The following is a 27,591-nucleotide window of genomic DNA, read 5'->3' as shown; positions in this document are numbered from 1 at the left end:
GGTTCAGTATGTGTATTCTGAGACTCTTCCCCCTAAATCTACCTCAGTTCAGGCATTTGAAGTATTTACCAAAAAAACAAAACAAAACAAAAAAACTTTTGTTTTACTTTTTCTCTTGCTCTCATATAGGATGAAATGTTCTCCCTGGTATGAAATAAGTGTGGCGTAATTGTAGAGAACTCTACTTGTTATAATGAATCATTTCACTGAATATAAACAAAATCATGGCTCTTAATGACTGTTAGGTTTCAAAAAGCCTAAATTTGGGGAAAACTTTTTGGATGTTAAAAGGTGGATCTAAAATAAAATGCTTAAATAATTTGAGCATAGAAATTTAAAGTTGTACAACTGAAAATTATTATAATTTTGATAGCTACCTAAAATTACACATTTTTGATGTTTTTTTTAAATAGGTAGATACTAAATTAGAGTGCCAAAATTTTCATATAATAACCTATAAATGAAAAATGCAACTCTTGGGAGACAAGGTCAAATTAGGTCAATAAAGTGACAAATTTCAAAGTAAATATGAAAACAAAATGAATATTAAAAAGATTGACATAAACCTTGGTCACATTTATTTTGAAGATAAGAGTAATGTCCTATTCTCATTAGTATATGGTACCACAGTTATTTTATAACTTAGCTATCTGCGTCATGTGTAGATTTGATATTTGTATAGCCACTTTATTAATTTCAGAGTAAGATATTTGATGTCAGGAAAAGTTAATGTGAGTAATCTAGAAGTCATTTTCATTTTCCAGTTTGTATCTAATATGCTTTATTATATAATGTTCTAACATATACTGTTATTTTATGAGCTTGCCTGAAAATGCAATTCTTTATTTCTTTTCATCATTAAAAGGGAGAAGCAGGATCTCCGGGTGCCCCAGGCCTGGATGGATCACAGGGAGAACCTGTGAGTACCTTCCCAATTCAGTTCTAAAGGACGGAGTTCTTTCCGTCATGAAATTTTTGACTAAATTCTCCTCCTGGATGCCCTATTCTTGTTCAGTGACTTCCAGATTTGGAAGTTGTAGAAGCTCTTTGTGAAGTGATTTAAAATATTGAAATATTTAATCCTTTTTTACAAACCAGGATGACTTTGTGCAGTATGAATTGGACGCCCACACAAATGAGTATTTAACACAATAACATGGTTCTTTGCTGAGCCTTTAGGTCAATATCATTTTGACACTTGCTCCTTATTTTGTAGTATCTGGGATCATGTGTTCAATAAGAACCAGGGTAAAGAAACATATGATTGAGAAAACATTGAATCTGAATCCTGGATATATGTATTCTTAGCAAGTGTGCCAGATGACTGAACTTTACTAGTTTGGAAATATCGTTATTCCTATAACTCACGGCCAACATTGAAATACCACCAGATCGCATTTGATTTGTCATCATTAGCTACCTTCAAGGAATTTGCAATTTGTTTTGGGGGCAACTAGGTCAAGAAATTAAATAATAGCCACGGTATCTTGCAGTTTATCACAAAGTATTCATTTGAGTGCTCAGAATCGGAACATTGACTGTAAGAGGGAGGGAAAAAGCACAGAGGCTTCTTAAATAGGGTAGAGGGATTGACCTCTCAGAATCACTCAATCAAATATTCATTGAATTCTCATTTTGCATGTTGTAATGCACTGGGGCAAGTTCTCATAGCTACTGCCTTCATGGAGTTTATAATCTAGTTTGGAAGACAGGAAAAATGATGCAAATAATTACCAACCTGGGGCAGTTTATAGTAAATGCTAAATATGAGTGTCTGCCACATTTCATCTGTGTGAGCTTGGACAAATCACTTCACATCTCTTGAAAACCTTTTCTCCTCATCAAAAAAGTGTACATACTTGTAGTGCCTCCTTCATAGGGTGGTTGTGAGGCTAACATGGGAAATGTGAAAAAATTTGTGAAAACATTGCACAAATGCATGGGGCTATCCTAAATGTTGAAGGCTGTAGGAAGGGCATCTTGTATCATGAGGTGATGGAAAAATTTTTACCAAGGGTTTGGGGCTAGATTTGGTCATGAAAGGACTGGAAATGAAAGGAAGACAAGAGGGAGGACTAATGTGAGTGAAGACACACGGGTAGGATGGTTAAGGGTGTGCCCAAGAAATAATGAAATGATCTTAATGAGGCCCTGTAAAGGGTCCTTATTGGGTGGTAGGGAGTAAAATTAGGGAGGTGGTTAGGTCATAACATGGAGATCCTTGACTGTGAACTTGGGAAGCAAACTTTATTCACTTGCCTTGGGAGTTTTATGAGTAAACAAAGAATAACGTGATGAAAAGTAGTGCTTTAGAGGCAGTTATGGGCTATTGGCCTATGCAGAATGTATCAAAAAGAGAAGCAATAGGAATCAGGACACTAATTAGCTACATATTAATTATATTAACACGTTTGGCTATTTTGACAGACTGAGCATGGGCGAGTAAGTCCTCAACTAGGGTGTTAAGGGAATGGGAAGAATTCAGTGGGGGTAGTGTGAGCTCAAGTATCTGACCCATAATCCCTACTAAGGCATAATTCTAGGACTTAGTGACTGGAATTGAGACTGGATATGTTTATATTTTTGTTTCAGGAAAATATAAAATATACATGTGTGTGTGCTCATGCGTGTGTGTGTGAAGACAGGAAGAGGGTTGGGTAGGGGGAGACAGAGAGGTGAAAGAAGGTGAAAGGGAAGTGGGAAATAAGAGACAGTGGACCTGAGAGCTAGGTTACAATTTGAGTCCATTGTGTACAAAATGTTTGTGTTCATTATATGTCAACCTTAGTGACTCATGTTTTTCTACAGAAGCAGTGTTATAAAGGGCAGACTAACCAGGATGTCTGTGTAAACCATAATGCAATGTGAGCACCATATATTTACTTTGGAAATAATGCTATTATGATCCTGTTAATAAAACCAAACAGGAAAAAAAATAAGTAGGAGATGAGGAACACTTGAGGTGATGATTTCCCCTCTCAAGGCTGCCTGTTCCTTACTGTCAGAGAGAAGCAGACCCCGATTTGCATTTTTTCCTGTTTTGCCTGCGCCTACTTTATTCAAGACTTACCCCTGTCTGGAGCTCTGGCATTAGTATAGATTTCCATCCCAGGCAATGTGGGCCTTCAGATTTCAACCCAACATTTAGTACATTCAAAGAATATGAAGGCATGAGGAGAGAAACATGGGGAATGCCCCATGGAAGCATATAGCCTCGTAGTGGAGATAGACAGTAAACGGGTAAAGAAACAAAAACTCAATTACAAAGTTCTAATAAAGGACAAGCAAGGAATTGAAGCAGGAGATAATGGCAGTGGGATAGTGAAGGTTATTTAGATGTAATTTTTCCTCCTAAACCAACCAGATAGAAAACTGGGAGCTACCATAATGTGAGACTCTTGAATTCCTCTCCCACCCAACCCCACCAGATCAGGGAGGGCAAGAAAGAATCCCCTGTCCCTTTTCTCCCACTTCTCTCTCTTTCCTGCTAAACAGTGGAGAGGAAGTCAAGTTTTCTATGCCAGGAGACATACTCTGTTAGGAAAACAATAAATTAACCCTCTAAAATTTGGATATAATTCTTCTGGTCTTTATTCTCTTCCAATTAAGAACATAGAACATTACAGACTATTTTGTTATTTTGACAATTAATGGAAACTGGGTTGTTAGAAATACCATCCTGTGAAGAGTAATCTTTACCATTTGTGGGGAAGCTTTAAAAATAGGAAAAAAATGAAAGTTTATGTATTTGGTGATGCCAACAAATGAAGATTCTTCTGTTGCATATGGATGCTGGTTTTAAGTATTTATAATGACTGATTTGGCTCCACTAAAAAGGACACGTTCATTTTGTTTGTTCTATAATGTGGTAGCCAAGAGAATTAACAGAACTTAAGTTGGAAGGACAGAAGCTCTTAGAAAAATGTTTTAAAGCTAGTTAAACACAGCTTATCACAGCCAAATGATGGCTCATTCATGTAAGCAGATTGATAAATATGAACACTAACTCCTGGAATTCAACCTGAGGACAAAGGCTATATTTCATTGGGAAATGATTATACTGCTTTAAAAAACAATTACATTCCCATGACTAAGCTCTGAATTTTAAAGTCTGTATTGGTCAATTATAATAGTAATTCAGTCCTAAAGGTAACTTATGAGGTCTGACAATTAAGTTCCCGAACTCATCCTAGAAAAAGTGCTACATACCTCATTGCTGAATATCGCTACCATCACCTTCTAAGTACTCTCCTTTGGGAAGCTATGCACTGATGCCAGTGCCTAGTCTACCCTTCAAAGCAATTTCGGAACTCTTTTTCTGGAATGGCCATTAGAGCTGTCATCCTATTACCTTGATGTCCTGAATGTCATCAAAATATCTTCCTTTCAATATTTCCTTTATCTTCAGATAAACAAAGAAGTTATTGGGGGCCATATCAAGTGAGTAGGGAGGGTGTTCCAATACAGTTAGATGAGCTCATAGATCACAGCATAGTATAAATGTTATGGAGGTAGGACAGTGGATCTTGCAAAGTTGTAGAAGATGTGTATAATACTACATGAATTTGGGGACACTACTGAAAGGGATGCCTTCTTCTTATTTGTTTTTAAATAACATTATGATGATACTGCTCACCAACTATACAATTCACTTTTTAAAGTGTATAAGGATACATTCTGAAATAAGATGCTGTCTTGGCCAGATTCTGGAAGATAAACGGGAGTTGGCTAGTTTTTTGGCCTGGCAAGGCAGGAATCTATATAGCATATTCTAAAACACAGAAGTACTAGTAAAAAAAAAAATATGGTACTTTGGGAAAAGTTGTCATTAGTTCAGGCTTTAAGGATACATGGAGGAGATGGGATAGACATACCAGATGAGTTTGTAGAGGGAGGTAGAGGTCAAATCAAGAAAAACTCTTATCTATCTATGTTATTTGGACTTGAATCTGAGGGTAGGAGAGCCATTTGAAGGTTTTAAGGCAAGTGAGTTGATCAGATTTAGAAAGTTTTAGAAAGATCACTCTGACAGCAAAATAGAGAAAGTACAGAAGGTGAGCTGAGGTAGAGGGCACAGTTGGTAGCAGTCTGGCTGAGCTCTGTCACCTCCAGTTCCAACGCAGGCAAGAACATTCAGAGTTGGGAGGGGGAGAGTGGAACTATTTCAAATGAACTAAAAGGTACCAGTAGAGCCCAAGGATCAATTGGATGTGAGTAATATGAAAGAGGATGGCTCTCAAAGTCTTACCACATGGATAGAGGCACAGGAAGACCAAGCAATAAATAGGAAATGGAGCAAGAAGAATCAGTTTTGACTGGGGGAGGTTATCCTAATATATTTTCAAGTGGAACAAATTTAGGTAATATTGAAGGCTTTTAAATAGGACTAAGCTTTGGCTAATTACAATAGCCATGTAAAAGTGGGGATTCCTACAATTCAGGTAAGAAACAGTGGGTCAGATTCAAGTAACATTTATAAGAATTTCTGTGAATACTAGGTGTTGTAGGTTGAAAAATGCTTTGCTTTCACAGAAAGATATCAGGCCCTTATACCTGAAATCTGTGAATGTTGTCTTATTTGAATAAAGGGTCTTTGCAGATGTAATTAAAAGTCTTGTGATGGGGAGATTTTGCTGGATTATGTGGGTGGGTCTGATCCAATCAGAAATGCCTTTGGAGCAGAACTTAAGTCTCTCAGAGGAGTCAAAGAGATCCCCGTGGCTGAGATTGGAGTGATGAGGCCACAAGACAAGGAATGTTGGCAGCTACTAGAAGATGGAAGAGGCAAGGAGTGGAATCTCCCCTAGAGGCGCTGGGGCGGGCGGTGTACAACCCTGTCTACATCTTGACTTCTGACTTCTGGCCTTCAGAACTGTGAGAGAATAAAATGATGTTGTTTTAAGCCAATAAGTTTGTGGTAATTTTTTATAGCAACCAAAGGAAACCAGTACACTGGGCTTTTTATCTAGTCTAATCCTTATCATTTATGTAATGAACCTGTGTAATTAGTCACATGAATACAAACTGATACATATTGCAAACTCTTGGTAGCACATATATTGCTCAAAAACATTTGGACTTAAAGCAAGCAGATAAACAGGTTTAAATGATAGTTTGGTTAAAAGCAAGGCTCCGGCTCCTAGTCATCATCCATATTTTTTGTGTCATCAATTTTGTTAAATCCTCATGTGTTTTCAAAAACTTATTTGTATCCATTTCTCATTTTTCTACGTTTTTGCGTTACTCTGTTTAGTAACTTTTAGCCCACAGGTCTGCTCTGTACTATTCATCTTATTGCAAAGTTGGAACAATTAAAAGGTCGGATACGTAATGTATAATGTATATAAACTAGAGTTTAAAAATAGAATACTAACTATTGTCACCCCAATAAACTTTATAAAAAAAGAAGAGAAAAAAAAATACATAATACTATGTGAATATATATGCATAAGAAAGGATCTACATGATAAACATGTGGTTTAATTATGTTTCAGTTACTCTGCTTATATTTTCCCCCAGGTTGTTTTTTGATGTTATGTTCTGGTTTTTACTTTCCCCTGTGAACATGTTTTTGTAATACATTATACAAATTTAAGGCCTGGATTTTGAGTGTTTTATAGCATTTCTTTCTTATTAAAAGATGGTTAGTTTGTCAGATTACATTTTCATGTTTGTGCCTTGGGATGGATGAAGAGCAGTCAGATTGCTTCAAGGAATCCTCAATGGTTGGAAATGTGTTTTCCTAACTTCTCATAAAATCACTTTGATTTTATCTTGGGCAGTTAGGTGGATGGGGGGGTTGGGGGGGTGTTGGACCGGGAGTGCAGGGCAGCATCACACTAAATTTACCAGTAGTCGAAAAATGGTAACTAGAAACAGTTACCAAATCAGATTTTAGAACAAATTATCATGTTGGCTGGCTTTCTGCATTGGCCAGTTGTTGCTGACACAATTACCTGCAGTAGCGGTGTTTCCACTGCTGCTTTATTGTAGCTCTTCTTGTGCTCAGTCGCAATGACATCTCGTATTTAGTGTAACGTTTTCCCTCAGGCAGCTGAGCCAGTCAGTGCTAGTTCTCTGCTCACCAGCGAGCCCCACTGTGCACAGGGAGCCTTATGGCTCATGGTGAAGATGTGTAGGTGGGACTAGGGTTCTACTCTTTGAGCCGAGATCCCTGGAGCTCCGTGAGGATGAGAAAGGATGCCACGTTTTCTGGATCTATGGAGGTGAGCACATACTTCTTACTTAATGATGTCTCAAGCCTTTTTATTCTGGAAATGTTTGCTGTGCCATTTCCAGGAATAAAGACTTGGGATCGCTGTACTATATTTGAGGACGTTGGCACATAGAGGCTTTTGTTGTTTCCTTTCCTCATGCCTTTCGAATTCTTGCTAAACCACACATTATGCTTGTCTCCGCGGTGTAATGTTAACTGCTGAGCCCTTTCAAGTCACCGTTGACTTAAGGGACAAGTAGGACTTTTGTTTGATCACCGTTTCTGTGGTGTGATTACTTGTTATTACATTTTCATGCATAGAAACCGAAGACATGCATAAAATTCTGGGGGGATGTTAATGTTGAATGGCTATGGTGGCTTCCCATGAGGAATAATCCACTGTATTGTGCTAGTAACATGGAGATGTCATTATTTGCCCACTTTACTGTTTTTTAGATTGAGAAGAAAGATAAGAGGAAAATTACCCAGTAGTTCTGTCCTTGTTTTTATTTGATTTGCAATTGTATGGCAAGCTTTTAAAGGTCTTTTGTACAGATTTGTAACACTTTTTCCCACTCCTCTTGCAGGGACCAGGAGTGGCACATCCTTGGTATGTGTTGAGTGGAACAACTTTAACCTAATAACTGCTGTTAAGAATTTCACGTGACACTTTTAGTGTGAAGGGAAGCCACATTTAACAATGTAGGAAATTTAATTATTATTATTATTATAATCCCCTGCTAATTCCAGGGTTAGGTTTTAAAACTTCATTGAGCATAACTCTAAGAATTCATTCTGAAGTAGATTTTACTTAAATAATGTAAATGTCCGATTATCTATGGGTGTGACTAAATTTGTAAGCAACATCTACACTTTTTTGGTCTCCCAAAATATGGCATGTGACATTATAATAACTGCAAAAATATTACATCTTTTCTTTAATCTTACAAAGCAAATGTTGCAAATGTTGGCCAGTTATCTGTATAAATTAGTTAATAAAGTCCCACCAGGTATAATCATAGATCTGTTTGATTCTTTCCTATTTTAAATGATGTCTCAGGCATAGTAAAACCAGACCAGCATCAAATAAATTTATAAAGCAACATTGTGGATTTTAAATTTAGAAGCTCTGTGTCTATGGTATTGATCATTTTTATTGGTGTTTATCGGAAGAAATCTCTTTAAATGTGGTCGTTGTAAGAACATTGATAAGCATTAAAATATACTTATTATAATCTTCCTCTTCTTTGTTGATTTCTGTATAATTTGAAGGAGGCTTTATTGAGCCCTGAAATAACAAGAGGAATAAATGCAATTGAACATATGAAATGGTGCATGATTAATTCTCAGAATGGGTAATATATCCTCTGAGTAAATATGATCTCATTGGTGCTTACGTAGCTACAGTATTTTCACCAGCATGGGAATTGATTACATCCATCTCTGCTTTGAAGAGAATGGATGAGAGGAAACTTCTATCACCATCTATATAGCATATTGAGTTTAGATTTCAAGGCTTTGAAGACTTTGACTTTAAAATTATGTTCTTTAGTCACAACGGGGCCAGGGGTGGTTTTACATACTTTTCATTAAAAATTTTTGATACCCAAAAGGGACTCATATGATATTCTTGATTAAGTCCAAATACTTTCTCCATTTTCAAAGCATGAAAAATAAAGAATTAAAACAGTGTTGCTCAAGACAAGGTACATTTACTTTGAAACCAAGTTCATTATCCATATAAACTACTATTTGAGCAGATGAAATGAGAATGTCTCACTATCATGTTACTTTCAATGAATTTGGAAACAACTACATTTTTTATGTGACTCAGTGTACACTTTGGTAACTGGATAATTTCATTCTAAAGATCTTTTTCCTGTTTTTTATGTTTTAATATATATTTTCAAAATGCTTGGGTATGGTTACCACTTTGAACCTCAGGCATATATAATGCCTCTGAGAATTAACACCAGAAAATCATTTATGTTCTAGATATGTTTAAGGGATGTTAAAACAGATGGGGAATAGCTGAGAAACAGCACTTGGAATACTTACGTTGCTTACATTCATTGCATTTTTATTTTCAATAATGAGGCAAGCACCTAATAATTAGGTAATTGATTGCCAATAGTTCTAAGTACTTAAATCGTTTATAAAAATGATTTTTGTTTTGAATACTGAACAGAAGGGTTCCATTGTTTGAAAAAGATATGTGTAGTTAAATCATATTTAGTTATTTATGCTCTGTTTTAATTTTGGTTAAAAGATTGTGGTTTTGAAATGCTTTTGGCATAGATACACATTTTGAGGGTTATATTTAAAAAGTGTTTTTAACTAAAGATTATATTAATAATGAGACTAGTATTTATAAACACATTGTAGAAGTCATGTACTACTATAATAGTTTACAATGAATTTAGTCTGATGGAAAATATCTACACAGGATATTAGAATGTGTTTCTTTTAATTTTATTAGAACACAGGGACTAGGCTTTTTCAATGAAAATATTTCTTGCAAATGAAGTAGGAAGAGTAATTTGATAAACTAATATTAAAATAAATCAGGGGAAGGAGTTTTACAATGATTTATTGGTTCTAAAAACTATGAATAGTTTCTTTGTTGTAATACAATTTTCTTTTGTCTACATAAAAAAAGAAGGAACTTAAGGAATGGGTTAGGTGAATCATGAAGAACTTCTAAACAATATGTTAAAAAAATGGAATGACTAATCATACAAAATGGGAAACCACTACTAAAGAGCCTTAGAATTGTTGTAGATTCTTATTAAGATGTATAATTAGGTGCTAATATTTGCTGAGTAATCATAGAATGTACAACATTGTACCAGGTGGTTTCAGATGGAACATTTGTTCTTCAGTTAGGGAACAGAAAATTCACTCAAGAAACATACTCTACAAAAGTATATATAAAAATCTTGTGGCAGGATAAGACTCTTAAAAGCCATTAAAGAAAAACGAAGTTAATCATGAAAGGTGAAGTGTTAAGAATTTTGCTCAACAGTTAAAGATTGGTAGGAAAATCAGGTTTATGTAGTAGTTTTTAAACAGATATACAATGGTTTATGTGAAAATTTAATTGGTGGATAATCATAAATCAAATAAAAAACTCCTTGATGACTCTCTTAGCTTAATACCCAAAATACAGATAACTAATTTAAAAAGTTTTTTTTGTGTGTGTGTGTGTGTGTGTGTGTGTGTGTGTGTGTGTGTAGAACACTGTTTTTCCAGCTGTGATCCATGGAATACCTTAATCAGAATCACCAGAAATGCCAGCTGAATTCAGTTTTCTGGGCCCATCCCAGTCCTGATGAATCAGAATCCCAGGCTAAAGCCCAGGAAACTATTTTTAATTGCTGTCCTATGTGAGTCTGATATAAAGTTTGATAACTAGTGATATAGAGGCTGTGAAACAGGTTAACCAGAATAGGAATATGAAAGTAGTAGAATGAAGTTACCCAGCTGGGGAGAATAATTCATTTTAATGACATTGGTAAAGGAATATGGAATTATCACCTTATTGTCCTTTTAGGTCGTATGTGCTCTAATATTTTCCTCTGCCGAATATTTCCATGAGTGATAATATGAAATCATATTTCCAAATGTATTCCAAACTTAGAAGTTTTTGAAATATAAAAACTGCATCGGCCAAGTTTTTACTTATTGTACATTTTAATTACATTTTATTTATATTATTTTATTCATTATTTATATTATTTATTGCTAATTTTTATTATTCAACATCTCTTAAATAGGCAAAATATAGAGAAGTTGTGTTGTAAATTTGAAAGTCTATCTTCACTTACCCAAATCTCATTCTCATACCCAGAGATAATAGCTGTTATTCATTCAATGAAATTCTTTATTATTTATTATTTGCATATTCAAATACATAAAACACATACATATTTTTCAAATAAAATAATCACATCTATAGGAACTTTTAACTTTACAATAGTATGAATGTTTTACCATATGAATTAATAAGAGAGTATAAAATCTATCTCATGCTATTTATAACATGAGTATATTTCATTTAACCTCTCTTATTCATGTTACAGATATTCCCACATACTTATGCAATATTTTTCAGAAAGGTTGTATTTGAAATTACTACTTCAAAACATACCATATGCTTTATTATCTTATTCCTAATTTTAAGTAGAAATGTCTAGTGTGTCACCAACTCTGATGTTTATAATTGGTTTCCCATTGATTCAGATTCAGGTTTCCCAAGTTCTAGTCCTGGATTATTAAGAGTTTGTAATAAATAATGCATGATGAGTTTTACAAAATGTGTCTTTAGTATCTTTTGAGATGATTTTGTGTTGTTCCTCTAAATATTAATATAGTAACTTACATGAACATAATATATGGGTATATTTCTTACTGTTGAATACCCTGAAACAAGCCCTACTTAATCATGCTCTACTTTTGTTCTAATGCACTGTTATATTTGATTTTCTAAAATAATAGTAAAGCCATTTGCGTTTGTAGTAACAAATTAGATCAATTTATAGATTTATTTTTTAGACGTTATTTTTGACTGATTTTGTTATTAGGGTTATGATGGCCTCATAATTTTAATTTAGATGATCTCCGCTTTTTTATGTCCTGGAGAAGTTTAAGTGACATAGAAACAATCTGGTCCTGGATATTAGATACAGTTTCTGTGGTTGACAAAATAATGACTCTCCATCATTAGTGGATACCCACAAAAGTATCCACTTCCTAATCCCCAGAACCTGTGAACATGTTAATATACATGTAAAGAGATTTTGCAGACGTGATTGAGGTTAATGACTTTGAGATGGAGCCATCTCATCACAAATAGCTAAAAGTGGAAGAAGATGGGTGAGGAATGGATCAAAAATATTCAACTGGAGAAGGACCTAACTGGCCATTGCTAATGTTGACGATGAAGGATGGGCACATGTGCCATAGAATGTGATGGCTTCTAGAAACTGGGAATGGCCCTCAGTTTACAGCCAGCACAAAAATGGAGACCTTGGCCTACAACTGCCAGGAATTCAGTTCTGCCAGTAACCTGAATAATAAGCAAATGAGTCCCTCCCTAGAGACTCCAGAAAGGAGTGCAGTCTTGCCAGTCCTTAAATTTAGCCCAGGGAAACCCATGCTGGACTGTAAGATAATAAATTGTGTTTTTATTTTGTCATGGTAATTTGTCATGGGTGGTAATTTGTTATGGGTCAATAGAAAACTAATATAATTCCCTTCAATTTTTTTTTTCTAGTGAATGCTTATTAGTCTGTCATCTCATTATTTTTCAATAGAAAATATGGGGATATATAGTATATAAACATAACAGTTCATAATGGGCTGAGTTACCCAATCATGCAATGGTTTAGATATAATAGTATTTACATAATATTTCCAAAATACAAGTTTATAAATAAAAAATACAAGATTACAACTTAGATATAATTTTCAAATAACTGGTTATTTACTTTTTACCATGTAAATTAATTTAGGTTAAAAAATGATTAATTTGTTTTCAAACAAGCTTCATCTTTTATTTGGTGTTTTACAATATTTTTATTTGATGAAATGTATTATTTTTTTGAAATTTCATATAATTTTCAGATATCTCTGGAAAATGCTGTACAGTTTCTACTCAGCAACTGAGTCAGCTATAAAGATTTTTGAAAAATCCATGTTCAGTTTTCTCCTTAATGAGAAATTCACCATATCTGTCTTGAGTTATCTAGTGACATTCCATGTGCCCACAAAAGTATGATCTGAACTTATTAGGTTTTCAGAGGATCAGAGCTCATTTTAGAACGACTCTGATATTACTTTGGAACTTTTCTTTCAAGTGAAATTGGTGTTTAGTTTTACATATATCTAAATACATATTTTCCTTTAAATTCAGTAGTGTTTACATGATGATTACATATATGATTTCACTTTACTTGCTGATGTAAAGGGGTGGGTTATTTTTCTGGATTTTGGGGTTCAGAGCAGTTATATGACTTTCCCATGATGTGGCAGTGCAGCGACTGTCCCTGGGTCTTTTAGTCCTGTCCTCCTCAACCTACTCTGGGTTTTCAGGTATGTAATTTTAATTTGCTATTTTTTTTAAGTCGGTTTTTGTTTTTGTTTTTATAAATTTTATTGGGGGATATTGGGGAATGGTGTGTTTCTTCAGCTCCAAGTTATTGTCCTTCAATCTAGTTGTGGAGAGCGCAGCTCAGCTCCAAGTCCAGTTGCTGTTTTCAATCTTTAGTTGTAGGGGGCACAGCCCACCATCCCATGCGGGAATTGAACTGGCAACCTTGTTGAGAGCTCACGCTGTAACCCCAATTTGCTAAATATTTGTCATTTTGTCTTGTCCTGAAAAAATGAGACATTTGCAAATCATGTAGAATATCTTCTGGCTTTAAAAAAAAAATGCATAAATGCATTTAGTTTAGGGCAAGAAATGCCAGTAACATGAAGCAACTTTGCAAAGGGCTGCCAGATAGCTTTCTTTCCCGTGATATTCCTTGTCTCTTTCTACAACTTATTATGTCAAACTGGTAACATTTTCTGTTGTGTAAAATATTAGTAGCCCAAGAATATTTACCAATGCATTTTCTATTGAAATTATTTAACATTGGGTAATTTGGGTCCAGTCTCATATGGGTCCTGGTTTATAACCTAGGGAGAATAAATGTATTCAATGTTAATTAGATTACTGTTTTTCCCCTTGAAGATTAAAGAGAGTAGTAAAAATGTATTTAAGTATTAAAGGGGGTAGTAAAACTGGTAATTTCCTTATTAAGTGTTTATTGCAAGTTTATTGCAAGTTTATTGCAAAACTTTCTAATGGTTTTAATGATATTCCTGCTAATGTAAAATTGGCAAAGTTTAGTCAATTTCAATAAATATATTGGGAGCCCAGGAAAATGTTATCTAGGATAATTTTATTAACTAATGGGTATAGCTCTGAATGATTTCAGTTCTTCTGGTTAACCTCTCTCTCAACAGTCTTTTATTCCATGCATCCTTGTGGTGTTAGTTTTGTCAAAAATTGATTTTATAAATTATTTTTACATTTTGTTTTTAATATTAAGCATTTTTATACACATGTATATTGGTTTTTTTATACACGTGTATATTGGTTTCTTTTATGTCTAGCAGCTATGATTATGACTTACTTCTCTCTAGAGTTACCTTACCATAGAGTAATCTTTTGTACATCATTTATAATGATCTGTCATTGTGTAATTAAAAAAAAAAAAAAGGATTGAAAACCATTGTGGAGTTCAACTGCAAATATATTTGAAACTTTTGACATTTTTTTCTGAAAAAAATAGTGATAATGTATATTTAAAATGTTTAAAAAGCAAAAGTCGTTATAGTGTTTTTGTATTATCTAAGTAAGCCAAACATTAAAAGGCAAAGGTAATATTAATGAGGGGCAATGCCAACATGTTTGCGCCCCCTAGTGGGAAGCCTTAGTTTGCCAGCGTTATCTTGGATACAACGGAAACTTTTGAAAACGAGGGCAGAAAAAGACAAGGTGTAAAGACAAAAGAAAAAAGAAAACAGACATCCTCAAAATGGAAAAGCAGGACAAATTTTAAGACTTGGAAGATAATTGACTTCATCTATTTTGCACCTTTCAAAGGTCAGGGAGGAGGTATGAAAAGACAGTCATGAAAATCCATTCATTGCTGTGCCAGAACTGAACTAAGCACTTATGAGAGTTAATTGATACAACTCAGTGAGGTAGATTCTATTATTTTCTCCATACCTAATGTTGTGATACTGAGATTTCAGTTTAAATAACTGGCCTGGAGTCATTTAGCCACTGCATAATGGAATGGCTGACTCCAGAATCTAAACTTAACTGCTTGCCTCTGCTTCTATGTCTTTTATTAATTAATATTACAATCATTGTAATCTGTGTAGCTATTATTAATACTTTTTCAACATGAGCTTTTCTTTCATTGAATATTTGGGAATGAACAAATAATTTCTTGATATAATAGAAGAAAATATGCATATAATATGCTTCTAATAGTTTGATAACTGTATAATATTAAACATCACCACTACATTGAAAAGTTTGATTTAAAAATGCCATTAATGGGTTAGGTCTGTTTTTAGTACATTGAAAATATTGCATTACTTAAAAGTAGATTTGATTCAAGATACTCTAATTTCAGAGGTAATTAGATACAGCATTCAGTGCATGTGAGAAAGTATAAAGTAATATTTTGTCTTTTCTAAGTAATGTATCATGGACATATTTCCTTTATTATAAAGTAGTCTCTAGAAAATATGGATCAATCACTTTATTCTAAACTATGTATATCTATTGTTAATGATTTTTGTTGTTGTTTGTTACACAGCAATATTTAATGTTTACAGGGACGCTTCTAGAACATTTTTTTCAGGGCAACATTTTCCTCCACAACATTGTGGAGAATTTTCCAGTTGACTTTTTGCTCTACTCAAACCCAAAGTGAAATCACAAAACTGGAGGAAATATGTCCCTTTAATCTGACTAAATAAAATACTTGTTTCTGTCTTTTACATTTCACAGTTGCCTGAACACAAAACTATACAGGCTGAAAGTGAAATATAAGAGTTTGCTTGGAAAAACATTTGCTCTATGAAATAATTGTTACTAAATACTTTTGGATTAAAAAAACTGGTAACTTTCTAATGGTTTTAATGATATTCCTGCTAATGTAAAATTGGCAAAGTTTAGTCAATTTCAATAAATATATTGGGAGCCCAGGAAAATGTTATCTAGGATAATTTTATTAACTAATGGGTATAGCTCTGAATGATTTCAGTTCTTCTGGTTAACCTCTCTCTCAACAGTCTTTTATTCCATGCATCCTTGTGGTGTTAGTTTTGTCAAAAATTGATTTTATAAATTATTTTTACATTTTGTTTTTAATATTAAGCATTTTTATATATTTTTGTTTGTTATTTATAAAATAAGTAATAATTCTTGGTGTAAGTGGACATAGAAGATATTATAACTTCTTCTCAAATCTATGAAATGTATTTTACTGTTTACTAATTTAAGAAGAAAGACAGTAGGAAAACAAACTTTTTTCCTAATCTGAAATCTTCCCCAAGTACTCTCAATACTGATATGTTGAAATAAAGTAAGATTTGTGGCTGTGTCATAATATAGACCAAGATCAGTCTTAGAATTACTCACATAGTAGGGTGTCAAATCAGATCCAGGGAGTGAATGTGGGGGCTCTCAAGGATTCCTGGGAGGTGGAATCCAGGGTGCTGCTCAGGGATGCCTGGGTATAACTCTTTTTTTTTTTCCCCAGAGTGAATATATAGCCTCATTGACTCTGAGATTGGCATTAGAAACAGGAGTAGAGTCGGGATATCTGTAATTAATTTCTACTACATAAGATTATAAATTACGTAAAGGCATAGAGACTTGAATAGTAATGAAACCCTAAGTAATAAAGGACTCTGTGAAGCGAAAATTTTAGCTTTTCAAGTCTGACAGTATCATGGGCAATTGCATGACCCCGTTAGGGATCCTTGGGGCCAAGGGACACTGCATCCAGACAGATGTATCAGTTTCAGCATAGAACAGTATGTGGCCACATTGGTAAGATTTTACAGAAAGATTTTATTTAAATTTACAATTTGATCTAAACCTATAGTTAGTTTGTGAGTGTGTGTGTACTTGAATGGGATTTGGTTACAGGTGATTTCATACTGAACCATAGTCATTGAAATGGAACCTTTATTCTGAACAATATTGATCTTAATTGGTTGCATTGGGAATATGCATTTTTTGCCTATAACGATATAAGTCATATCATTCTATTGTCTTTATACTCAAAACTCAATTAGTTTACTTTTGCTTTATGTTTTAGAGAGCTTATAGTGTCCTGTGCTCATGCTTTATAAAACCTGTGTTTTCAACTAGACTGTAAGCTCCTGTTGATAGTCATTGCTCACATGCAACTTTGTTCTCTGCAAAGGGTATAGTGCCCTGGCAAACTGAATTGACGCAAACTGAATCAAATTGAATCACAATTTACGATTCAAGTGGATTTAACAAGTAGAACTATGTGCTCGTGTCTTGCACTGTAAGTGTGGCTAATACATTGAGCAGTGTTGTATTAATAAAGTCAAGATGTGAAAGTCAAAATAATGGCAAGCTCTCCCTGTAATAAAAGATATTTGATCTCATTGACAGTGGCATCTCTATACCTGCCTGGTTTACTGAGGAGAATACTGTTGTTCTTTGAAAGCCCTGATGATGGAGAGAGCTTTCAAAGAAATACTGATGGGGCCCAATTTCCTTGTCTTTCAAATTCCTTTTCCTGCCAGCTAGTGGACACACACACACACACACAGAGGCAAATGTTAATTATTTTATCCGAAGTTTCATCAAGAAGGGAGCTAAATAAGGAATAGAGACAGTGGAAATGTAACTGCTGTGTGCGATGTCAGAGGGGTAGTAGATTGGGGGAGGGGGTTACCACTTTATGAGGGGTATAAATGTTTAACTATTGTTTGTACACCTGAAACTAATAATAATAAAACATTTTCATACATGTAGAATCATACTAAAAAAAGCTATGAAGAATGAATAAGAAATGAAAATTGATTAGTACTATCACTGTTTTGGGCAATAAATGATCATTTGGGTAAATGCATTGAATGGCTGAGAATAGAATTGCTTTCTCATTAATAAATATGCAAAAGTTGTTCTCAAATTTATACATTTCACATTAATTTCCTCAATCTTGCTAGAGAACTTGTACGTTTGGGTTCAGCCATGTGAAAAAGTTCTCTATTTTTCTTTCTTTCCCCAAACTGCAGTCTACATATTCTTCATGATTTTATCAGCAAGGGAATCATTAGGAGAAAGATTATCATATTTTACTCAAGGAATTATGTTCCTGGGTGTTTCAAGGCTCAGTTTGGAGTAAATTATTGATCCATTAGTTTTTAATTACAGTTGTGATACTATGAGAGCCCTTGGAACTGTTGTCTGAATCTGAACTCTGATTTGATGAGTTTTATTTGCATTATTCATAATATCCTTATTTTGTCACTTATCTTGGTCTGAAAGAAGGACCAAGGTTAATAGCCTCAGCTTCTCTTTTTGAAAGCCCTTATTTATAACTTTAAGTATCAATAGATGGTCATATAATATTGATTCTCATAAACTTTTCCTTTTCCAAATTAGATTATTATAAGTAGCGGTGTTAACTCTAAATGGATTATGTTTGAAATCATGCATTATTCAAGTTAAAAATCCAGTTATAATCTATTCTTTCTAAGGTTACAGTGAATAAATATTTTAATTAATAATCTACTTTATTTCTTTTTAGGGAATCCCAGGATTTCCTGGAAACCAAGGATTAATGGGACAAAAGGTAAGTATTAACAAAAGTTGAAAGATTTGGGCCTGGATCTGCTTATTAAAAGGGCAAAGTGGTGATGCATCTTCACGTAGAATACCTTTTTTACCACATTCATGGAAACAGTTAATTGTTCAAATACGGTATAATTTCAGATGCTATTATTTTGAACTTACAAATTACTTCTTGTTGTTTTATACAGACAACATTAATTCAGATTTACATACATGCTTTCTATTTTACTTGGTTGCTTTTCTGTCTTGTGCTCTTAGACCCTCCTTTGGGAGTAGTTTTACTGCTTCCAGAAATACTATGTCTTTAGAAGTTCCTTTAGTACAGCTATCTTGGTAATAAACTTTCAGTTTTTATTTAATTACAAATATCTTTACTCTTGTTTTTGAGAAATAATTTTGTGGGACATATAACTCAAGGTTGATGATTATTTTCTCTTACCACATTGAGGATTTTTTTCTATTATCCCCTGGCTTCGGTTGTTAACTATGAAAAATCTGCTTTGATGCAAATTACCATTCTTTTGTAAGCAGTCTCTCCATTTGGGATTTTTTTAAGGTATCCTATTTGTTTTCAGTGTTTTTAAAACTTACTACTATGTATCTAGATATAGACTTCTCTTTATTCATCTTGGGGGGAATTCAGCTTGCTTCCTGGCTCTGTGGAATTATTTCCATCAACTCTAGAAAACATTGGCCGTTATCTCTACATTACTACTTTTTCATTCACTCTGTTGCCGCTCTCTGGAATTCTTGTTAGATATATTTTATCCCTTCTAATTTTGTCTTCTATATCTCTAAATAGCTTTTTATTTTCATATCCTTGATTTTTGTCTTACATTCTGGTTAATTTTTTTTGGACATATTTTCCAGTGCACTTATTTTTCCTTTACTGTGTCTAATCTGCTGTTTAAATCATCAGTTGATTTTAGAAAATTAAACAGTCATATTTTTTATTTCTAGTTCTAATTTTTAATAGCATCTATTTATGCTTAATAGTTTCTTGTTCTGTTTTCAGTCCTAATAGTCTTTCTGATTCCATTTTTTAATTTGTAACTATTTCACATATAGTTCTAAATTCTGTTTCTGAAAATCTACTACCTGCAGTTTGTTCACATTCCTGTTGACTCTCAGTCTGTGGCTTGCTGCCTTCTCTTTTTTTGTTGTTGATTATGAACTCATTGCTGCATATTAGTTGATGGAAGTCCTGTGAGCCAACTTGAGGCATGGAGAGCTGCCTCCTGCTGGTATCCACAAGTACCATTTCAGTCCCCTTTGAAAATCCTGCTTCTTCCAGTGGCTGGCCCAACAGTCAGTTTCCCCGAGTTGAGCATCCACTCTCAGACAATCCCAACCCTCTGACTCCTGAATCTCCCCCTTTGGCAAGGTTTCTTAACAGTTTCAAATCATCATAGTTATAGCCCAACCCAGAGTGTATTGTATTCAAATGAGGGACCTTTGAAGACCTCCCCTACTTCTTATAAGACTAGCACTTTCTCACAGAGAATATTATTTCCAGGGGTTTTTGTTCTGGATTCAGAGACTCCCTTGGAGCACTTAATCAGCCACAGTCCCTGAAGTTGAAGTCTAAATGCTGTTGTTCTGTGCCCTAATTTTTAAAATTAGTTTGTGTTTGCTATTATAGTGCTTAACCTCTAATAAGAAAATGTTCTCTTGATTTTTTTTTCCTTTTGTCTCACTTTATCAACTCTTTGTGAACTGGTAGTTTTCCTTTGAAAGAATGGCAAGTGTCACACCTGATTTCCTAAGGATAATATTTGACTTAGTAATTCCACAGACCCTAGACCCAAATCTTTAAGGTGTTAGATTCCTGAATTTTCAGCCTTGCCTTCCTTCTTTCTTGCAGTAGATTAAGGGAATAAAGAAAAATTGGGATGGTTGATAACGATTTTTTATTCCATAGAGCTTTGGTAGGAAGTTCCTGGAAATAAATTGATAATTTCTGATATTAAATGTGATCTGTATTTGATTTTTAGGGAGAAATTGGGCCTCCGGGACCACTAGGAAAAAAAGGAGCTCCGGGGATACCTGTATGTTAATGTTATTATTATCAGAGTGTTTGAAATATTGTTACTATGTACTAGGCGTTTTCATTCTGGAGTTCAGAAAATTGGATGGGATCCAGCAGTGTGCTTTCGGGGGTCCACAAATTCCATCCATTTGTGTGAAAAAGATTATGTTTATGTCCATTTTTCTAGAAGATTGTAGATTTCTTCTGATTCTCAAAAACTTGACCACTAAAATAGAGATCAAGATTCCTTACTATAGATAAACCAGAAAACAAATATTCTAGTTATTCATTAAAAAGTACTAAGTACCATGAAAAAGTCTAAAGCTCAATGTTATTTTTCCATTTTTCAGAAATTTACAAATTTATTGTACAAACGATGCCAAATACATTCAGAAGGGGTAGTATAGGAAGATCCTAAATCTTGGAAGTTTTGAAAGTGGAAGAGACATATGAGTTTGATATTAGAAATTATAAAAATTTGGTTAGGTGTGTGCAGAATTACATAAAAGTTTTATGAGTTTATTGCTAGAAATGATGTTTATTTTAGTATATGAATCAAACTGCTTATAATAGCTTTTTCTTTAAATAAAAGAAATCACTTTCACGTTTGAGAGTTTATGAGTTTACATTTAATTATGTAAGTTTAAAAAGCAGGTATTTTACTCAGTGCTTGCTAAAAGATTGTTGAACTTTGCATGTCAGAGTAAATAGGAAAAAATAATGTCCATTAAATCTTATTCAACTTTTGGAGAGATTTAAAAGAAGATTCTTATATGGAATATTCTTCCCCTATCTACACCATCACTACCAAGTTATTTGTTCATTGAAGTAATAAATTAAACTTGCTTATTTACCAATATCTAAGTTAGCCTCCAGAAAAATGAAAGTTTTGAATAGAACTTTATTGAACTTCAGGAATATCTATATTTAACATTCCTAATATATTTTACACTGTGCTATGAACTAGCACATTTTACATATTATAATTGCAATGATATCCTAAATTGACAGTCAAGCATAATAGTGATAACATGGCATTTTTAATATGAACATATTGGAGATTATGTTTTCTGATGATATTGAGTTATTTTTTTTGCTCATCATTTTCCTTTGCCATGTTTAAGAGGAACCAAGTATTTTAGTATACGTAATAATATTTAAAGTAAACGTAAATCAGGTCCTTGATGCTAGATTAGTTATGATTGTCTGATTTGGAATTATATGGTTAAAATATGGCCATTCTGTAACTTGAAGAGAGATTATTCAGATAATTTATTAGGTTGCAAATCTTTCAAAATATTGTTCAAAAAATAGAAATGATAAATAATGTTGATGAAGATAACATCTATGAAGAAACTAATTCTTAGCCATCATGACAAAAAGGAAGAAAAAGTGTAGGAAAAATAAAATTTTCTTTACATTTGTCTTTGACTAGCTCTCCAGTAATTTGTGCTATTTGTAGATTCTTTAAGCAACAGAATAACAAGGACTCTGCTAGCCTTCATGCTACCTTGCATAGGTTGATTCTTTATTATCCTTTATTTAGATGTGTATGAGAAACTTTCCCAAATATTGTATTATATTTTAATGGCTTAATTATGATGAGAATGTGTAACTTGAAAATATATATTAAAATACATATTTTTACATTACTTTTTCAATTCCTGCTTAATAATGTAGGGTTTGATGGGAAGTAATGGCTCACCAGGTCAGCCTGGCACACCAGGATTGAAGGTAAATATAAGGAAATTAGTAAAATTGAGAACTTTGTGCAAAGTGACTATTTATGTACCTCAGTAAAAGTTTTAACTATATTTACTTTATTTTGAATGTGTTTTTAATTCTGTAACAATCACTTGTAAAAATAAAATCTTAGGCAAAAACTAGGCATGTAAGACAGAGTAAAGCAAGTCTGGTTTAAGCTGGGAAGGGCCTAGAATCTCTCACTGCTTAGTGCCCTGCTCCCTTATTGGCATCTCGGAGGGCACTGGGGAATACGTAGAGTTCTATGATGTATGGGGCCAAACCCACCAATCTAGAGCATTAGTAGTTATGATTGAGTACTAACACTTGTATCAATTACCCAGTACTGTTCTTAGTATTTATGTTTAGTGGAATGTATATGGAATTTTTATTTTTAAAATGTCTTGTAGTGAGTTTTATTAAGCATTTCTTCCCTCAGGACTGGGGATGCATATTATCTTCACTGTCAGATTTTTAAAAACTAAGACAAGCTTGGCAAATATATTTAGAATGTCAGGTTAGGTATGCTCATGGTAGAACTGAAATTCTTTGAATACCATAGTATGACCATTTTCTAGGTGTATAGAAGAATCATATGCTAAGAGAAGTATTTTTTGTTGTTATTATTATATTTTTAGAGGTTCAAATCAAGTGCATTCTGGCTAGACTTAGGAAACTTTCTCAACTATTTAATGAGTCAAGAACAACCTTCCGAAAGGAAGGATGGAATTGCTGTTTTGGAAGCGTTCAACTAGGCATTAACCTGGAGGAATAGACACTAATCTATTCTACATTAAATCTCTAAAGTATTAAAGAAGAGACAGGATAAACTGTCATGGAACCCAATGACTAGGGACAAGTAGCTGCCCTTTCACCAGGGGTGGACCCCCCCCCCTTGGAATATTGCAGGTCCTAGTAGTTGTAGGTGTGCAGAGTTGGTATAAAACCCTGAGTGACTGGGCTCGCCAAGTAGAGGTTCTCCATAATTTCTCAAGGTCATTTTTAGTTGTATACCCCTTGAGTGTCTGAAGTACAGTGGCCTCTCCCATAGTGTTCTGGGCACTCTAATTCTTGAGAATTCTTGAAAGCCTCAGATTTCATCAGCTTTTATAAATTAGCCACTTCACATTGTTGGTTCATACTGAGCTGAAGGTAAATTAAATCTGCTGGATTTTCTAGAAAAGATGTTAGAATAAGGTATTTGCATCATTTGTAAATTCTATTGATTTGGCTGGGGAGGCAAGTAGCTGTTTCCATTATCACAGTTTGTTTATTTTTACATGAATGGCTGTAAAGTTCACTTTCCCTTATTTTGTACCCGTGCAATTATTTTGTTAAAAATAGATTCAAGATTTTAAAATTATACCTGTTAATGTAATCTTTTCAGCGAAACATTTCAACTTCTTTTCATGCATTATATATTAGCTCCATTGTTGGAAACTTTTTCTGCAAAGGACCAGATAATAAACATTTTAGTCTTTGAGTGCCATATAGTTTCTGTTGCAACTACTCAACTCTGATATTTTAATGTAAAAACAGCCATGGAGAAACATAAACTGTGTGGGATGTGCCCGTGTTCTTCTAAAACTTCATTTACAGAAACATGCATTGGGCTGGATTTAACACATGGGCCTTAGTTTATTGACCTCTGTATCCGCTTATCACTCCAGTTTTGTCAAGTATATGTTTATGGACCGTGCCTTCCATATCATTGGTACAAGGTCTAGAGTGAGACAAAAAGCTGTATTAAATAGAGCAGGGCTGAGGCTGAAATTCTCTGGTAAATCTTTAGAAAACTTTTAATTTATATTATCATACCTCTTTTTAAAATAGCTGTTGAACCATCATAAGTCTATTTTACCATACTATACTTTTGAAAAATATTATTTAAATGATATTAGGATATATTAACATGATCAAGTCATGCAACTTTTGGCAAGTCTCACTTCTCAATTTCAGCTTAATCATTTGTAAAATGAGAAGTATTCAAGAAACATTGTTCTATGGTTCAACAGTGCTGTTATGTGCTAAATGCTTTCATTAAATTCCTATTAGGTTCACATGTTTCTTAACATGAGCAGCCCAGAAAACTTTTCAAAAGCTAAAATGAAGTTGGTTCCCTTATGAGTGAACCCAACTTGGCTAAGGGTGATCATTACCTGTCCCTTCCAAGTGTCACACCGACGTGTTTAGTTAGGGCTTTTTCCAGACCTTGATTGGGTTGTGATTTCAGATAATGACATGTATTTGAAAATCAGAACTACCTTTAACAATCTCTCCTCATGAGCCAGTATCCAATCCTCTTTTCTTATCTTACATTCTTTGCTCTGTCAACTTAGTCTTACTCTCTAATTTCTGTTAGAAAAGTCTACACTGGAGTCCTGAAAAAGAGCACCAATGTCCTTCACCAATGTCCTTCAAACCAAACTAATGTTTTCTGACTCATACCGGTACTTCTTCAAAAAAGCCACTGTACATCTGAAGCTAATCTTCTTTTGTTCAGTCACATTTGGCAGGTAAATCATAGGGAGAAAGTGAAACAGAGTAAAGTGAATATTCTCAACCCAGAGAATACTGTTAAAATATATGGCTCTCATCTGGGCAGTGTGGAGACCTAGCTAATTAGTGCTCGTCCCTAAAGATTTGAATCTCTCCCCTTATACTTGAAGCTGCCAATATAAAAGGCCAGTAAAGCATTTAACACATGCTTTTCAAGAGCTTTATAAATGTGTGGGCTTACTTCTTTGCATAAAAGAATTTTCTTAATAGGTAGGCTTAATGTATAGAGTCTATGTTTCAAACAATTGGAAAGTTGAAAATGTAAAAATTATTTTAAATATATTTCCTTAAATGTCTATGTCAGAAAAATCGTAACTGATTTTTTATTTTAATTCTAATGGTTTTGATGCATTGACAGGGAAATAAAGGTGAACCTGGAATTCAAGGGATGCGTGGAACTTCTGGGCTCAAGGTAATTGTGATTTGATGCATTTGGAAATATTTTCAAAGAATTATAAATTCCCCCTCATCATTTGATGAGATTAACATTTTGTATCCCTTAAGAAAAGTTACCTGAGATTAGGATTGCGTATGTCACAAAATTAAGGTACATGAAAGGAAATGGCCGATGTGGGCCAATTGCATTTCTGTTTTTTGGATACCTTATCATAGTTTGGATAATAAAGGCATGAAATATGCTTTGACTGCTTTGACTTGATTTTTCTAGAAATGATGAAATTTGTATGCTAATATGAACACATTCTCTGGTCCAGAAAATATCACTGTTTTACATAGCTGAAAACAAAAGTGTGTGACTTCCATGAGTGGTACAATTCCTTTGTTTGCTGATTGATGGAACTTTAGTTTCAGTGTGGAGACCAATGGCTGCCTTCACCAATGTCCTTCAAACCAAATAGTTTGTTTGTTTCAATGAGATTTTCAATTCTCTTCCAGCCTTTAAAAATCTAGAGTAATGTTCAACAGCTCAGGAGTGGGCACAGTGAGCAAAGAAAACAAAACTTAGTTTACACAAAAGACAGTAGTCTTTAGTTCATATGATAGAGTTTTGGACTAATGGTTAAACACAAAACAGTACAACAGTGAAGCATGTTCAGGATTACATCCCATCTCTTACAATTTTAAACTAAATATTATTGAAACATCATCACTATACACTTTCTGAGAATTGCCTAAAGTTATTTTACAGGAAGGGAAGAACCCTTATGAGATGATGGAAAGTAGAACACTTGAGTTAAGATGACTCATGGATATTCTTTGTACTGAATAATTTATTTCTAAGAAAATATTCCATAAGTATAAAGAAAAAATATAAATATGCATACAATTTAGTATAAGGATGTTCACCCTAATATTGTTTATAAAATAAAAATTATTAAGCTAGTGTTTAATAATAGAAAATTTATTAAGTAAAATACAGTAAGCCAATGCAGTTGAATACTATTCTGAAATTAAAAATTATGTTTTAAAAAGCATATGACAGGGGTGGCTGGTTAACTCAGTTGGTTAGAACATGGTGCTGTTAGTAACACCAAGGTTGCTGCTTCAGTTCCCACATGGGCCACTGTGAGCTGCGCCCTCCTTAAAAAAAAAAAAAAAAAAAAAAAAAAAAAATATATATATATATATATATATATATATATATATATATATATATTATAAATTCCCCCTCATCATTTGATGAGATTAACATTTTGTATCCCTTAAGAAAAGTTACCTGAGATTAGGATTGCGTATATATATATATATATGACTTAAGAGCTTCACCATAATCTATTTTGAAGTAAAAGACGTAATTATGCATACATAGCACATATTAGTAACTAAGTTGTGTATGTGTGTTTGTGAGAGGTAGAGAGAAAATATGTAAAAAAATTAAAATATTGGGTAATGAGAGTTTCAGTAATTTTTATTATTTCTATTTACCAGTTTTGTAGCAATAAAATAAGGTTTTTAATGTAGCAATATGAGAAAAAGTTTCAAGAAGGAAGAGAAAGTGGTTAGTAAATAAAAAAGGATACCTGTGTTTATTTTCACTACTTTATTATTTACTTTATTGTTGAAGTTATAAAACACAATAAAAATACCAAATATTTATAACATTTTAGAATATGGTATGCTAGCAGAACTTCTTAATTATAGGAAAAAATACAAAAAATTTTCTTGGCTCTCCAGTAAACTTTTCATCCTTTACTATTTCTGTAGTAATAACTCTACATGTTAACAACATTGTTTAACTACCAGTTTGAAATTTGAAGTGTCTGCAGAGACAAAAGCAGTAGTATTGCTCGTAAGCAGCAGGTCTGTGATAGTTATGAAATTTCTGTATTACTCAGGGAGAACAAGGAGCAGTGGGTCCCCCAGGAGAACCAGGATACCTGGGCCTACCTGGAATTCAAGGAAAAAAGGTATTTGTTGTTTAGGACATATAATTCACTTGAAGCAGTTATTAACATGTGAGTTTTCCTTTAGTGAAAGTAGTATAGTAGGACTGATTATACTTTTAATGATAAGCTGACCTAGTGTATATTTATTGTACTATGTATAATATGTTCAAGCCCATGCTAATAGCTGTGGTGTCGTTCATGCCCCTGCGTGGGGATTGCCTCCTACATGAGGATTTTGAAAGGGGCATGCAGATCAGGAAATATAAACATACCATTACATAGTATCCTGTAA

The 27,591-nt window shown here is 33.7% G+C and overlaps 1 protein-coding gene across 1 annotated transcript in view; it reads left to right on the top strand.

Moving 5' to 3' along the window:
- COL21A1 (collagen type XXI alpha 1 chain) overlaps positions 1 to 27,591 on the top strand; it is a 155,124-nt gene that overhangs the window by 115,348 nt on the left and 12,185 nt on the right. The window contains exons 17-22 of the mRNA XM_074333116.1: positions 866 to 919; positions 18,580 to 18,624; positions 20,618 to 20,671; positions 22,333 to 22,386; positions 25,313 to 25,366; positions 27,249 to 27,320. Coding sequence (XP_074189217.1) covers positions 866 to 919; positions 18,580 to 18,624; positions 20,618 to 20,671; positions 22,333 to 22,386; positions 25,313 to 25,366; positions 27,249 to 27,320 — 333 coding nt within the window. The remainder of the gene's footprint in view (positions 1 to 865; positions 920 to 18,579; positions 18,625 to 20,617; positions 20,672 to 22,332; positions 22,387 to 25,312; positions 25,367 to 27,248; positions 27,321 to 27,591) is intronic.

The sequence above is a fragment of the Rhinolophus sinicus genome, linkage group LG05, assembly GCF_036562045.2.
Source record: "Rhinolophus sinicus isolate RSC01 linkage group LG05, ASM3656204v1, whole genome shotgun sequence".
NCBI classification, from domain to species: Eukaryota; Metazoa; Chordata; class Mammalia; order Chiroptera; family Rhinolophidae; genus Rhinolophus; species Rhinolophus sinicus.
This window is presented reverse-complemented; position numbering and strand designations above follow the sequence as displayed.